At 48.8% G+C, this 15,941-nt stretch overlaps 1 protein-coding gene across 1 annotated transcript in view; it reads left to right on the top strand.

Moving 5' to 3' along the window:
* Positions 1–156: 156 nt before the first annotated feature.
* The window catches only part of LOC310634712 (major histocompatibility complex class I-related gene protein-like), a gene marked incomplete at both ends in the record, with an annotated part of 92,312 nt that continues 76,527 nt past the window's right edge, over positions 157–15,941 (top strand). Inside the window, 2 exons of the mRNA XM_083353246.1 lie at positions 157–229; positions 3,040–3,285. Of these exons, the coding sequence (XP_083209372.1) occupies positions 157–229; positions 3,040–3,285 (319 nt within the window). The remainder of the gene's footprint in view (positions 230–3,039; positions 3,286–15,941) is intronic.

Here is a 15,941-nt window from a genome sequence, read left to right as displayed (position 1 = left end):
GAGGAGGTCCTGAGTCCTTAGAGAAAATGGGCGGGGCGGGGCTTTTCTTGACTAATACTTAGATGCTTTCTTGGCGGGAGATGATTTCATATTTTCAGAATATGCGCCCGGGCATCTTCGGCTGCAGACGCGAAGGGCGCGCGTGGCTGGAGGGCGATGCGGCTGTCCCGGGCGCCCTTCTTGCTCCTGGGAGCCGTGCTGGGCGCCTCCTTGCTGGGGGGCGGCTGCGGTGAGTTCGTGGGGGGAGTCGCGACCCGGAGGGGAGGGAGCAGAAGGCGTCTCTCTCTCTCTCTCTCTCTCTCTCTCTCTCTCTCTCTCTCTCTCTCTCTCTCTCTCTCTCTCTCTCTCTCTCTGTGTGTGTGTGTGTGTGTGTGTGTGGTGTCCTTGGCTGGGTTTCCCCCCCCCCACTGAGCTCCTTTCTCAGAAGGGAAAGTCCGCCTTTCCCAGGGTGGGTGGGTTCTCGAAGAAATATAAAAGCTTTTTGGATTAAAATTTGGTGGCACATTCCAAAGATTTTTAAGAGAAAGATAAAAGTTTTTTCCGCAATTGTTTTTACTGGGTATTGTTGTGTAGATTGCGATGTTAAAGAAACCAATTTGATGTTGAATATGATAACAGCAAGGGACATGGTGGCTCAGTGGGTTAGGATGCTGAGCTTGTCGATCACAGTTTGGCAGGTCGAATCCCGAGTGCCGCATAACAGAGTGAGCGCCTGTTACTCGTCCCAGCTTCTGCTAACCTAGCAGTTCGAAAGCACGTAAAAATGCAAGTAGAAAAATAGGGACCACTACGGTGGGAAGGTAACAGTGTTCCGTGCGCCTTTGGCGTCTAGTCATGCCGGCCACATGACCACGGAGACGTCCTCGGACAAGCGCTGGCTCTTCGGCTTTGAAACGGAGATGAGCACCGGCCCCTAGAGTTGGAAATGACTAGCACGCATGTGCAGGGGAACCTTTACCTTTATGATAACAGCAGCACGGTTACTGGTGGGACAATATTGGAAGAAGGATAGTTTGCCTACTATAGAAGAATGGGTGCTTAAAGTTTCGAATCTGGCAGAAATGTCTAAGAATTCTGCTTACTTGAAAGATCATTCACAGGAAAGATATATTTCAGTTTGGAGGAGATGGATAGATTATATTCAGAATAAATATGGGACTAAAAAGTTCCATTTAGCTTATGAGTAGATTTTTTGTTAAAGGGGAGTTAAAGCACATTATGAATTTGGTTAATTGTATATTATGTATAACTTTTTATTTAGAAAATGATTATTATAACTATAATCCTGTATTTAGCTCTGGGAAGTGGGGGGGAAGTGGGCGGGTTTGGGGTGGGGGGGATTTGGGGATATATTGTAAAATCTTGTTTTTGTAAAACTTTTTAATTAAAAAAAAGAACGTTGGGTGTCTCCTTGGTAACCGGTTCTCCCCCCCCCCCTTTCCACTTGGGAGAAAAGAGCGGAAGAGAGAGAGAGAGAGAGAAAAGACTTATTTAGGTAGCGAGGACTCTGTCCTGTTTTGAGTCCTACATTATCATCAGACTGGTCTAATTTGCATATGCAAATGGGGGCAGCTGGAGCAGGGATAGAAGAGGGAAGGGGGGGTTAGGCGGGGGAGAGTTTGAGGGACAGACAGGAGGGACAAAGACTGCCTACTATAGAAGAGTGGACTCTAAAAGTTTCCAACTTGGCAGAAATGGCAAAAATTTCGGCATATTTGAAAGAACAATAGCAACAGAGATATATCTTGGAATGGAGAAGATGGATTGATTATATTCAGAATAAATATGGGACTAAAAAATTTCACCTAGCATATGAATGAATATTAGAGTTATAAGATGTATTATTTACTTATGTTTAAGGGGAGTTAAAGTGCGATAAAGGGACGCGGTGGCTCAGTGGGTTAGGACACTGAGCTTGTCGATCAGAAGATTGGCAGTTTGGCGGGTCGAATCCCGAGTGCCGCGTAACAGAGTGAGCGCCTGTTACTCGTCCCAGCTTCTGTCAACCTAGCAGTTGGAAAGCATGTAAAAATGCAAGTAGAAAAATAGGGACCACTACGGTGGGAAGGTAACAGCGTTCCGTGCGCCTTTGGCGTCCAGTCATGCCAGCCACATGACCACGGAGACGTCCTCGGACAAGCGCTGGCTCTTCGGCTTTGTAACGGAGATGAGCACCGGCCCCTAGAGTCGGAAACGACTAGCACGCATGTGCGGGGGAACCTTTACCTTTACCTAAAGTGCGATAGGATTTAAAATGTATTTATAGTTGGTTAGCATATTTTAGCTTAAGTTCGTTAGAGGCAGTACCCTGCATTCAGCTCTGGGAAGTGGGGGGGGAGGGAGGGGGTGTGTGGGGGGAGGGGGAGGGAAGGAGTATATGTTTAAAATGTACTGTAAAACCTTTCAATAAAAAAAGGAGGGACAAAGAAAAGGAGGGGCTGTTTGTAGAAGCGTTTGCAGCCTGATTTGATTTGATTTGATTTTTCCAGCACGGAGGAACCATCAGAGCTCAACCCTTTTTCACCCACATCTTTCCTCTCGGGCTGGCAAAGGGGGGGAGGGCTACCTGCCTTGGAGTTCCACACCGATCAGAAAGTAGAGTCACCTGGGAAAGGCCAGAGGGCGGGGAGGGGCTGGGTTGTCTCTCTGGAGAGCCCCCAGGTCTCTGACTCTAACAAGGAAACTCCAGGTCGACACCTCCCCTGTGCCTGACTGAGTGACTGGCACTGTCTGTGGTTGGCAAGGGAGATTCCGATCTCGGTCAGGCACAGAAACAGCTGGCTGGGAATCCTGAAGGCCCCAGAGGAGCTGTGGGGGGACCTTAACCAGATGTGGGTCTGCCCAGATGTTTTTAAGGTCAGCCAAGGGATGCTGGGGCTTCTTCCTTTGGTTTATAGGCAGGAATCTTCCCAAGCAGAGTTGAAAGAGGGTGACCCATTTGTTGGGGATGTTGGGTGACAATAAAATGGTGGAGGGGATGAAGCTGCAGTGCAGACAACCCCCCCTCTAATTCTGCCCTTCTCCCTCCTCCCTCTCCAGGCTCTCCCTCACACTCCCTGTGCTACTTCTACCTGCATCTGGCAGAGCCCAGCCAGGGGCCATCTCCGTCCTTCATTAGAGGCTACCTGGATGACCAGCCCATCGCTCGCTTTGACAGCCTCACCAGGAAGGTGGAGCCTCTGGTGCCCTGGATGAAGAAGGTGGAGAAGGATCCCTTTCTGGCCCCTGAATGGGTCTTCAGGGCTGACCTGGAGAAGTTATCCAAACTGGGCCACCAGACTGGAGGTGAGCAGAGCCGGTGACATCTTTGGCCTTTAGTGCTTGGAAGGGGCGTATTGGTGAGATTTTCTTTCCTGAAGAGGAAAGACATCCCACTACTCCACCCACCCCCCACTCCACCGCCAATTATCTCCCACACCTAGAAATTCTTCATGGCCTGACTCCAGTCAAACAAAGTTAATTGAAGTAGAGGAGATTTCTCCTTGTGTGATAAAGAGGGGAAGGAGAAATCAGGCTTCCCCCCCCCCCCAGGTGAGAAGTGGGAAAGTCTGTAATGCTCTCTGAGGAGAGTTATCCTCGACCTTTCCATTCACACCTACCTACCTCTGGGTGTTCTGTTCCAGCCTACGGCTGGCCCTGTTTGTGTGTCAGGGACAACCCCTTTTTCCTTTTTACAGTCAATAGGCTGGAAAAACCCAACCCAAATTTATTTACAGTTCAAACAAAAAAGCAACAGAATATTTCCTTCAATAAATGAATCAAAATATCAAGCAAGAGTCAACAAACAAGAGTTAAACAGAAGTATCAAGAACAGACCAGGATTCCCTTAGAATGTCTCCAAATGGTTGCCTTCAGCAACCAGCCCTGCCCACACCTTCCCCTTTTATTATCATCCCAAGGCGTGGCTTCTCACTGCCTTCTCCTCCTCTCATTGAGTTGCCTCATTGATTTTCTCTGCTCTGCTCTGCTGGATTGCCTTCTGCTTCTAGCGTCTCTGAACAGATTCAGCTGTGACTCTCCTGAGTCCGGCACCTCGTACTCACACAGCTGAGCCTCATGAGGAACATGACTTGAGGGGCCAGGCTGAGAGTCCTGCAGTGCATTAGAGCCTCCCTCTGACACCAAAGGCTCTCCAAACCCCTCCTCCTCCTCCTCAGATTCATTGGACTCAGCTGCTGGGAGCACAGGCTGACACTGAATCACAACACTGGGTCTCTTTCAGGGCTTCAGACCTGGCAGGTGGTTCTGGGTTGTGAACTGGGGGAAGACGGGAGCAAAGGAGGATTTTTGCACTACGGTTACGATGGGAGGGACTTCATCAGCTTTGATAAGGGAACTGTCCGATGGGTGGCAGCTCAGCCCCAGGCCCAGAAGGTCAAGGAGACGTGGGAGGACGATCCAGGGTGGTCCCAGAGAAAAAAATTCTACCTGGAGGAAACCTGCATTGAGTGGCTACAGAGATACCAGTCCTACAAGAAGGAGGCTCTGCAGAGGACCGGTGAGTGGCAAAGGAGGGTCTCCACTGAGCATGTTTCTGTGGGTTCCCCCTCCCCATATTATTTCTGTCCTTTGCAGAAAAGGGTCAGGTAGCATCCCACATCACATTAGGAAAATAACCTACCATGACCCCCCCTCCAAATAAGTACTTCAAAGATAAAATAATCAACTGAGCAAGAAATTAAGGCCAAATATCTCGTTCTGTGTTTCCCTGGGAAAACCTTGCAAAGCAGAAGAAACGGATGTCCTGTTTTTTGGGTCAGGAGGAAAAGATCAGTCTGTTCCTGATTGCTAGCTGTTCCTGGAACAACTGGAACACATTCAGTTTGGGGAAGTGAAATTACACCGAACCCCCAAGTGTTACAATTGTTTTGGTCAATTTGAGAGCTTTATCCCAGATTCTATGCAACCTTTTCAAAAATATATCTAAAGAGCTTCAGTGCACCAGGGCTTCTAGGGGTTCAGAGGAGGAGAAGGGGAGGATGGCCAAAGAGAAGCCCTTCCCTGTTAATAAATCAACTTGACAAAAACTCAAAATCCCGGGAACTCTGGTGTTGTTGCTGTTTCTGCAGAGGCCCCAGTGGGGAAGGTGACTCGCAAGCTGGTGGATGACAGCCTGGAGGTCCTCATCTGCCAGGCCTTTGGCTTCCATCCCAAGGAGATCCAGGCCACCTGGACCAGGGATGGAGAGATCTGTGACTATGAGACCCTCCCTAGGAATGTGGCCCCCAACTCGGATGGGACGTATTATGTCTGGCTCAGCATTGAGATCGACCCGAAGGAGAGGGACCGTTTTCGGTGTCGTCTGGAGCACCAGGGCTTGCAGGAACCCCTGATCTTGACCTTGGAGAAGGAAACAGGTGAGAGGCTGATGGGTTATTATAGAAGTAAACTTTGTATAGAAGTAAATGTTACATCAATATTTGAAAAAGTGGGTGGGGGGGCAGGCAGCGGAGTGTTCTGCTGCATCACCTCATGTTTTCAAGTGGAGAGCAGGAAATATTATACAGTCCTGCGTGTAGCAATGGGAGAGAAGCGACTTCTGTCAGAAGAGCTGGAATCGAATAACTTAATGGCAAAAGTATGAATGTATTATGATGATGATATGATGATAGATGAGATGATTGGTTGTGGCTCTTCCTTCTGCCCTTCTGGGCCATTTGCTCCACCTCCTGCAGCTTGGGAGGGGAGGGACTCCCTTCAGGTGGGGGTAGGGGCACTTCCTGGTGGCCAGGGCAGATTGGGAATGGCTTCCATTGCTCAGCATCTCCATTTCAGGGAAATCGGCATCTGTCTAATCCAGGGGCAGGTAACCTTGGCTCTTTTATGACTTGTGGACTTCAACTCCCAGAATTCCTAAGCCAGCCATGCTGAGGGGATAGGGAGAGGTTTCCAAGCTGAGCCATACTGGCTCAGGAATTCTGGGAGTTGAAGTCCACAAGTCATGAAGGGGCCGTGGGTCCCCCATGCTGGCTCAGGAATTCTGGGAGTTGAAGTCTACAAGTCATGAAAGGGCCATAGTTCCCCCATGCTGGCTCAGGATGTTAAATAGCGGGTCCTTTGGTGCAGGAATGAAGATGCGGAACAGAGTACAGGATAACTCATTGTTTATTTCATGCTGGAACTGTACTGGGGAATTGTCTGCAACAAGCTGCAGTATATAGTCTAGCCCCTAGGCGGCAGCCAATAGGTTTGAATCAACCATTGCCGCCTGGAGATAGCCAATTGCAGCACAAGAGACTTAAAGTCTGGGTTGCTGGAGAGCCGTTAGCTGCTCCAGCAACCCACATGGTGTTAAACAAGAGCCCAGTACATAACACAGGAATTCTGGGAGTTGAAGTCCACGAGTCATGAAGGGGCCATCGTTCCCCCATGCTGGGTCAGGAATTCTGGGAGTTGAAGTGCATGAGTCATAAAAGAGCCAAAGTTTCCTACTCCTGGTCTAATTCAAACTTCTGGATTTCTCCTTTAGCTATAATGTGGCCAATTCCTGTGGGGATGGTGGCTGCCATGATCTTGACACCTGGGATTCTCTTCCTGAGACGTAAGTGAAACACATCCACTGACACCCCCAACCTCGCCCCGTGTCTTTCTTTGCTGATGGAGCTGGTGTGGCTGGCACAGCCACCCTGGGAGTTTCACCCATGATCCCCAGGAACAGCATTTTGCACAAGAGTCAGAGAGGAAGAAGAAACCATGAGCTGCTTGAGATTTGTCTTGTTTGCTTGCCAGTCTCAGGTGCAGGTGCCAAGCCAATGAGGCCTGCCGACTGCTGATGGGGAGGTGCTGGGGTCTTTTTGTTCCCTTTTGGGTTGGTTGATTTGGAGTAATGAAGCATCTGCAAGAAAACAAGGCATCTCAGAGAGCCCCAAGAAGCCCCAAGTGGGACCTTGCTTAGCTTTCCAGAATCAGCCACGGTTGCTTCTTCTTAGATCTGGCTAGGTTGGATGTGGGCCTTGGAGTATAAATAAAAAAGAACGGGATAGATAGACTCTAACAACTTCATCCCGTGAGTGACAATCAAAGGGGAAAAAAATTAATAGAGTAGAGCTGGAAGGGACCTTGGAGGTCTTCTAGTCCAGCCCCCCACTTAAACAGGAGAACTATACCATTTCAGGCAAGCGACTGTCTCTAGCCTCTTCTTAAAAATCTCCAGTGATGGGACGCCCACGATTTCTGGAGGCAAGCTGTTCCACAGGTTAATTGTCCTTACTGTCAGGAAATAGGAGACAAAAAGAAGGCAATGGCAAAGTCATCACACATTGTTGTTTAAAAGTGATTTATGATGATTTAGGACAAGTAAGTACTACTTAGCGCTATTTAGGACCAGCCCTGCTGGAAAGGTTTGAAAGATGATGGAAAAACAGGTCTCCCAGCAGCTGCAAACTGAAACCTGGAGTGTTTCAACTTGATTCTTTCTCAAAAACCCCCAGGAATTTTCCATTTCATTTTCACCCTGGTTAGCAACTCTTGAAAGCCAACCATTTTGCCCTGTTTATCTCAAACAGAAGAAAGCACAAGTATATTTTTCTCAAGATGCTGGGTTTAAAATCCAGGTGGTTGTATTGTCTGGGCCCTTTGAGATCTTTACCATAAATGCTTCTCCAGCCCAGACAGGACTTGCTGTCTCACAAATGAACTGTCTTCTCTTTTTATCAGCCTGGAGGTGGAAATGCAGGAAAAAAATCCACCAGGAAGAGACAACTTGCCCCGATTGTGTTTCTCTAGAACTGCTTCCTTCTCCTCCAACTACAAAAGATGAGATTCAGTCATAGGTGATGTCCCAGCCAAAAATAACCTGAGGTGAGCCGGAATATTGCTTAAATCTACTTAAGAAGCAAAACTCCCAGCTTGCAAAATATCTGGGAGTCAAGAGCATCAGGCTTGTTGGGGAAAGGAATCCAACCTCTAAGTCTTTCCAAGGTAGCCATGAAGAGATGGTGGTGGGCTGTGTTGTGTACTGGGTTTCTTGCAAGCAGGAGGCGAGACGAGAGAGTTCAAACAGGAACATTGCTTTATTGAATAACAGGAACTGAACTGGTAACCAAGGCTTCTACGCAGCTACTTATACAACTGGCCACTAGGCGGCGGCCAATAGGTTTGAAGGAACCTATTCCTGCCCCAGAGCCAACCAATGGTTGTCCTGGAGACCGCATGTCTGGGCAGCCTGCGACCTTTACACAGACTCCCTGATTAAGCAATCTCAAGCAGCATTCAAAGACATGTGGAACAGGAAACATCCAACCCAACTCAGTCTCTCCATGCCACCATTTCTAAAAGAAGAATCTGAAAAACGAAAGAAACTGTTGGGCACCCTCGGAAAATGAGGGACATCTCTCCAAGAAGGACTGGAGGGGAGGGAGAGAAAAAGATTGGGGGGATGGTGAAATATGGTGGTGGTGGGGAGTCCAGGACAAAAGCTCTTTGGTGATGATGAACTGGAGGGGGTAACAGGAAAGGAACTCTAAGGGGAGAATTGAGGATCGCTCCTCAAGAATTCCTTTCTCCAGGGAGGGGCTGCCTTTGGGGCTGGAAATTGCAGGCCTTTCTCCAATTTGGCTGCTTCCTCCATGCCTCCTGGGGTCGCTGTGGGGTAAAGAGGGAGCCAACGAGAGGAGGGAAAAGGCCCTCTCCATGCAAACCAGGGCACTGACTTCCTCCATTTTCTGGCTCTGAAGCACAAGGCAATCTATGGAGGGCGGATCCAGCTTGTTATGGTTTAATGTCTACGGAGATTCTCAGTCATCCAGGTCCTGGTTGTCCCAAAGGTGCTTTTTCAAGAGGCATCTAGACTTTCTTGTTTTTCTTTGAAGACGTTTCACTTCTCCTCCAAGAAGCTTCTTCAGTTCCGGACTAGAATTGAAGAAGTTTCTTGGATGAGAAGCGAAACATTTTCGAAGAAGAGCAAGAAAGTCCAATTGCCTCTTGAAAAAAAAACCCTTTGGGACTTAATTAGTGTTTATTCTGTAGCACAAAGTGGTTGCTGTGGCCATTTGCATATATTGGTGGGATTACCCAATGGTTGACCTGGGACAGTCCAGTTGAAAACATCTTCACTTATATATTGAGAGAGTTCTCTCTAATTCCCAATATATTTAACACATAGAGATGACCTTGTATCTACTGATGAGAGCATCCATTGGTTGATCTGGTTTTGATCCACTGGTTGACCTGCACTAAATGAAAGTCAGACCTTCATGCTGAAGGATGCCTGTCCATTAAGGTGGTGGACAAGGTGCAAGTACCAAGTTTGGGAATGCTTTCAGCGTAGGAATGTTACTGATCAGGGAAATGTCTTCCATGGCTTGTAAGCTTTAGCTGAACTTTGGCTGTTGCGCTGACTACAGAAGATGTACAGCATTTATGATGTTGTTCTTGATGATTGGCATATCGTGATGCGTGTGTTCATGACTGGTTCATGACAACGTGGGTTTTTCAAAACTCTAGAAAAGGGGGTCCACTGTGGAGCAGAGGTTTTGGAATTTGCTTCTTTGTAAATAAAACTCTTACTCCTTTCCACCCCTCAGGTGAAAGTCCCAGTTTTGCCCAGGTAGCCCTGGTGCTTTTATGAGGCAAAAATATGGCAAGAAGTCTTCAAAAACAATTCTTTATGCAGCGATTGGGAAAAGGGTTGTGTGGAGAACCCTGAGGAAGGAAGATTTCAGTTGAGAAAGATCATTTATTTAAAGGATCTAACAAACATGTTGGTATATGTTGCTCAGGGAGGAAACTGTTATTGCCGTAATACATCTATCAGTATTCAACTAGGAGGGACGATGTCTGCGGGTGTGCTTTTGTCTTTTCTATTGTTAGGCTGCGCAGATTATTTTAAAAATGGTTTGTGTAATTTTCTCTTTGGAAATATTTTTTTGAAGTTACAATTGTAATTTTTTGAATAAAATAAAATGAAAAAAGAAAAGAAAAAAAGAACGAGTTTAACAAACTTACCGTCGGTAGGAAGGGAGCGTCATTTTAAAGAGGCCCCACAACAAGTGGGGAAAAAGCAGAGCTTTTTTCCTCATAGAATGCTCAGAACGGAGTTCCGGCACTTTTTTTGGATGGAACCTTGTAGGGTAGGCAAGGCAGGTTGTGTGACATACGGAAGTTCCGGCACCTTTTTCTTTTACAAAAAAAGCACTGGGAAAAAGAATCTAACCATCTCCAGCTGCAGGTTAGTAATAAGAGTCCGAAGCAGCAAAATGAGAAGTTCAAGGAACAAGGGGCTGAATGGAGGGGTCCTGCTGAAGCACCTGTCCCCTCATATCCCGCCTTTCCCAATACTTTGTCGGCTGCTCTCCAAAGGATCTTCAATCTAGACTTCTCAGAGATCATGGCCCCCTCCCATCTCCTCCTTCATGTCAAGAAGAAAAAGAGCATCCCGTAGCAAGCCATAGACCAGGTCGGTGACCCCAGACTATATCCATGTTCAGAGATACCCAACTGCCAGCTCTGAAATTGGAATCACCTGGACAGACAGGATTGTTAGGGTTCCAGAGGGATTTAGCCCCACAATGAGTTTATTTACACTTGTGTGGTACCACTGCCCTTTATAGACCCCAGGTTTTTGTCCCACAGAGCCCCCCGCAATTTACACAGCCTCTTTCTCCAGCTCCCTAAGCCAGAAGGTGATCTTTTGGGGTTCCAATGGGAATTAAAGGCCACACTGGAGGCACAGCAGTCTTTCCCAATGGCCTCTACCAGAGAGACTGATGTGGAAACGCAGGCTAATGTTAGCTGAGGAGGTCTATCTAGTGGGACGAAGAAGGTCCTTCTTCTTGGTGATTCCTTCCCTGTGGAACATCATCCCTGTGAAGACAAGATTGGCCTCCACCTTGATACCTTTTTCAAAGGCCCTGAAGGTTTGGCCAGTAGGTCTTGGGGTTCCCAGAACTATTGGTTTGAGTGTTGTCACCAGGAGGTTGGGGGTCTATTGGGTTTTGTAATGGCATCCGGCCCTCTCAATTCCTGGCAAATAGATTATTTATTTTATTTATTTATTATTATTAGATGGGGAAGAAATGGAGGTAGTGACAGATGTTATATTCCTGGGCTCCAAGATCACTGCAGATGGGGACTGTAGCCAAGAAATTAAAAGACGCTTGCTCCTGGGGAGGAAATTTTAATTTAATTTAATTTAATAACATTTATATACCGCCCTTCTCCCTGAGGACTCAGGGCGGTTCACAGGGCAGAATAAAATAGCAAATACAAACATTAAAAAAGATTAAACAATTGCCCTAGTTAAAAACAATATAAATACAACGCTAAAAACCCCCAGAAAAATTAAAAAGCGAAAGATAAAACAACCCCAACACACCCCCCTCAGGCTAGGCCGGCTTGTACAAACAAAAATGTCTTGAGATCGCGACGAAAGGAGCGAAGATCGGGCGCCGTCCGGAGCTCTACCGGCAGCTGATTCCACAGCTCCGGAGCGCCCACAGAGAAGGATCTCCCCCTGGGGGCCACCAATCGACATTCTCTGATCGGTGGCACCCTGAGGAGGCCCTCTCTGTGGGAACGCACAGGGCGCAGGGAGCTTGATGCCGGCAGCAGATGTTCCCTGAGGTACTCCGGCCCCATGCCATGGAGTGCTTTGAATACCGTTACCAGTACCTTGAATCTCACCCGGAAGACAACTGGCAACCAATGCAGCTCACGGAGCAGAGGTGTAACGTGGGAGTATCGGGAGACTCCCAACACCACTCTCGCGGCTGCATTCTGTACCAGTTGGAGCTTCCGAGTGGTCCTCAAGGGCAGCCCCATGTAGAGAGCGTTGCAGTAGTCCAGACGAGAGGACACGAGCGCATGAGTGACCGTGCATAGATCATCCCGGCTAAGATAGGGCCGCAACTGACGCACCAGGCGAACCTGTGCGAAGGCCCCCCTAGTCACGGCTCCTATATGATCTTCCAAGGCGAGCCCTGAATCTAGGAGGACCCCCAAGTTGCGAGCCCTATCTACGGGGGGTAATAATTCACCCCCCATAGCTAGAGGTGGAATGTCCGAATAAACCCGGGATGAAGATATGCAAAGCCACTCAGTCTTGTCGGGGTTGAGCTGGAGTCTGTTCCTCCCCATCCAGACCCGAACCGCCTCCAGGCAACGGGACATCACGTTGAGGGCATCACTGGGGTGGTTTGGGGTCGAAAAGAAAAGTTGGGTATCATCAGCGTACTGATGATACCCAACTCCAAAGCCACGAATGATCTCACCCAGCGGCTTCATGTAGATGTTGAACAGGAGAGGCGAGAGGACCGACCCCTGAGGAACTCCACAAATGAGAGACCTCGCGGTCGACCTCTGCCCCCCTGCCAACACCGACTGCGAACGTCCCAAGAGATAGGAGGAGAACCACTGTAAAACTGTGCCTCCCACTCCCAATCCCCTGAGACGCCGCAGCAAGATACCATGGTCGATGGTATCGAAAGCCGCCGAGAGGTCTAATAGGACTAGGACAGAGGAATGCCCCCTGTCCCGAGCCCTCCAGAGATCATTCACCAGCGCGACCAATGCCGTCTCCGTGCCATGACAAATCTAGACAGCACACTAAAAAGCAGAGACATCACCCTGTCAACAAAACTGCGTATAGTCAAGGCTATGGTCTTCCCAGTTGCAATGTATGGCAGTGAAAGTTGGACCATAAAAAAGGCTGAGCGCCAAAGAATGGAGGTCTTTGAACTATGGTGCTGGAGAAGACTCCTGCGAGTCCCTTGGACTGCAAGGCGATCAAATTGGTCAGTCCTAGAGGAGATCAACCCTGACTGCTCTTTAGAAGGCCAGATCCTGAAGCTAAAAGTCAAATACTTTGGCCACCTAATGAGAAGGAAGAACTCACTGGAGAAGAGCCTAATGCTGAGGAAGATTGAGGGCAATAGAAGAAGGGGACGACAGAGAATGAGGTGGCTGGATGGAGTCACTGAAGCAGTAGGCGTGAGCCTAGATGGACTCCAGAAGATGGTAGAGGACAGGAAGGCCTGGAGGAACGTTGTCTATGGGGTCGCGATGGGTCGGACACGACTTCGACTTCGCAGCTAACAACAACAATGAGTGCAGGAGGGGAGGGGGCAGAGGCCCCGAAGTGGGGGTTTTCCCCAACCATCTGACAAAATCCCCCCCCCCCCGAGATCTGGTAATCCTCTCCAGGGATCTTCCAAGAAGCTGTTCAAAGATACAGTTGCTATTCTCAGAAGCTCCGGAAATGAATAGCTGCAGTTTCTCTCCATCTGTTGCTCCTTTCCTTGCTGTTCAGGCTTGGTGGTGTCACTTGGTGGTTTCACAGTCTGAGGTTGCTGGACCACCCAGGGCTGCTGGGAGGAAGAAAGAAAGGGACCCGAGACATCGAGTGCTTGAAGCAAAGGACACAAGGACACCCCGCTTTGCATTCCCTCTCCAGCATTTAAGGAATCTTCCTCCTCCCGCTCCACTTTTAGTAAAAGTTGCATTCACAATTTCTGGAGGCACGTTATTTCACAGGTTAATTGTTCTAACTCTCAGGATTTTTTTTCCTTAGTTCTAGGTTGCTTCTCTCCTTGACTAGTTTTCATCCATTGCTTCTTGTCCTGCCTTCAGGAGCTTTGGAGAATAGCTTGACTCCCTCTTCTTTGGAGCAACCCCTGAGATATTGGAAGACTGCTATCATGTCATCTATCCCCTCATCCAAATCATTGATGAAGATGTTGAAGAGCACTGGGGCACCCCATTACACACTTCCCTCCATGTAGATGCAGTTCCATAGAGGACTACACGTTGAGTGCAGTTGGTCAGCCAGTTATAAATCCATCTGGTGGTGATGCTGTCCAATTCAAATTTTTCTATCTTATCTAGTAGTAGGTTGTGGTCTACTTTATCAAATGCCTCACTGAAGTGAGAGACTAGATGTCCTCTAATAACTTTCATTTCTACCGCAGGAGGCATGAAATCATGCAAAAAGCCTACAGCAGGATTAACAACGTGTATTTATTTCATATTATTATTATTATTATTATTATTATTATTATTATTATTATTATTATTATTATTATTATTATTATTATTATTATTAATTTAATTTCTATACCGCCCTTCTCCCGAAGGACTCAGGGCGGTGTACAGGGCAATAAAATGCAATAAAAATACAATATACAAAAGTTAAGATAAGAATTAAATAGAAAAGCCCAATTGCAATAAAATTAATTAAAATTACAATTAAAATTAAAATACCCCAAACCCATCAGACCAGGCCGGTTTGTTCAAATAGGTGAGTTTTCAAGTCACGGCAAAAAGAGCGAAGGTCAGGAGCCATCCGGAGCTCAACCGGTAAATGATTCCAAAGGTCTGGCGCGCCCACAGAGAACGCCCTCCCCCTGGGGGCCGCCAGCTGACACTCTCTGACCGACGGCACCCTGAGGAGGCCCTCTCTGTGGGAGCGCACTGGATGAAGGGAAGTTGACGCCAGCAGCAGGTGCTCCCGTAAGTAATCTGGACCCATGCCATTTAGGGCTTTATAGGTCATTACCAGCACCTTGAATCTCACCCGGAGGGCAACCGGAAGCCAATGCAGCTCACGGAGTAGAGGTGTTACATGGGAGTATCGGGAGACCCCCAACACAACTCGTGCAGCTACATTCTGCACCAGTTGAAGCCTCCAAGTGGTCCTCAAGGGCAGCCCCATGTACAGAGCATTGCAGTAGTCTAAACGAGAGGTCACGAGCGCATGAGTGACTGTACGTAGGGCATCTCGGTCCAAATAGGGCCGCAACTGGCGCACCAGGCGAACCTGGGCAAAAGCCCCCCTGGTCACGGCTCCTATATGATCTTCCAGGGAGAGCTGTGAATCCAGGAGGACACCCAAGTTGCGGGCCCTATCTACGGGGGGTAATACCTCACCCCCCCATGGTTAAAGATGGAATAACCTGAATTTCCCGAGATGCCGGCACGTACACCCCCCTCTTGGGTAACCAGGGACACTGAACTGACCCGCCTCCTCCATAAAGCCCAAACTCGCTGCCACAAGAAAACCAGGCACAGGTCTCCTTAGACCCGCCCCTCCAGCCACTCACCTATACAGCCTCAATCAGTTGGCAGTGAAGGAGAAAGTCAGCAAAAGGGCGCCGGAGGGGCTGAGCGCTGGAAAGTGAAAGGGGTGCGGTCGTCATCTGCGGGGGCGGGGGGGGTTCCCAGCACCGAAGCTCCCTTTGGGGAGAAGGAAAGGAGACCCCCGAGAGAGCCAGGAAAGGGAAGGAGCCGGAGCGAAAGGAGATTCGGGGCAAAAATCCACTCAGCCCTGAGAGCGCAGAGGAACATCCGGTAGTATACTGAAATAAGGTTGGAAAGGACCTCGGAGGTCATCTAGTCCAACCCCTCAGTTGGTGGGCCAGGCATCGTGGGAATGGGCTTTATGGAGGAGGCGGGTCAGTTCAGTGTCCCTGGTTACCCAAGAGGGGGGTGATGGAGGGTGTGTGTGTGATGTTACAATCCCCGTCCTGCCCTGCGGCCTGGGGATGATGGGGGTTGTCTCGAACTCCCGAGGAAGGCGCTGGATTCCCTGGGTTGAAAACGGAGGAACCGGGGCAGCTGCTGGCTGGGCTCTGACCCTTTCAGGTAGAAATAGCACAGGGAGCGCCTGGGGGAGCCTGGAAGGGGAAGGGGGTGAAGGCAGAATTAAGGGTTGCACCTCCATTTCCCCCCCTCCGGATACAGTATATTATCCTCCACTATTACCTAACGTTAAGATGTTCCGTTAATTACTTAAGTCTCTCTGTTGGGAAGATTTAAGGTGCTGGTACTTACCTTTAAAGCCCTACATGGCTTAGGCCCGGGATACTTGCAGGACCGTCTACTACCGGGGACGACTTCCCATCGCCCAGTGCGCTCACACAGAGAGGGCCTCCTCAGGGTGCCGTCGGCTGGCGACCCCCAGGGGGAGGGCCTTCTCTGTGGGAGCACCAGCCCTTTGGAACCAACTT

The sequence above is a fragment of the Vipera ursinii genome (genome assembly GCF_947247035.1).
Source record: "Vipera ursinii genome assembly, chromosome: 2".
NCBI lineage: Eukaryota > Metazoa > Chordata > Lepidosauria > Squamata > Viperidae > Vipera > Vipera ursinii.
This window is presented reverse-complemented; position numbering and strand designations above follow the sequence as displayed.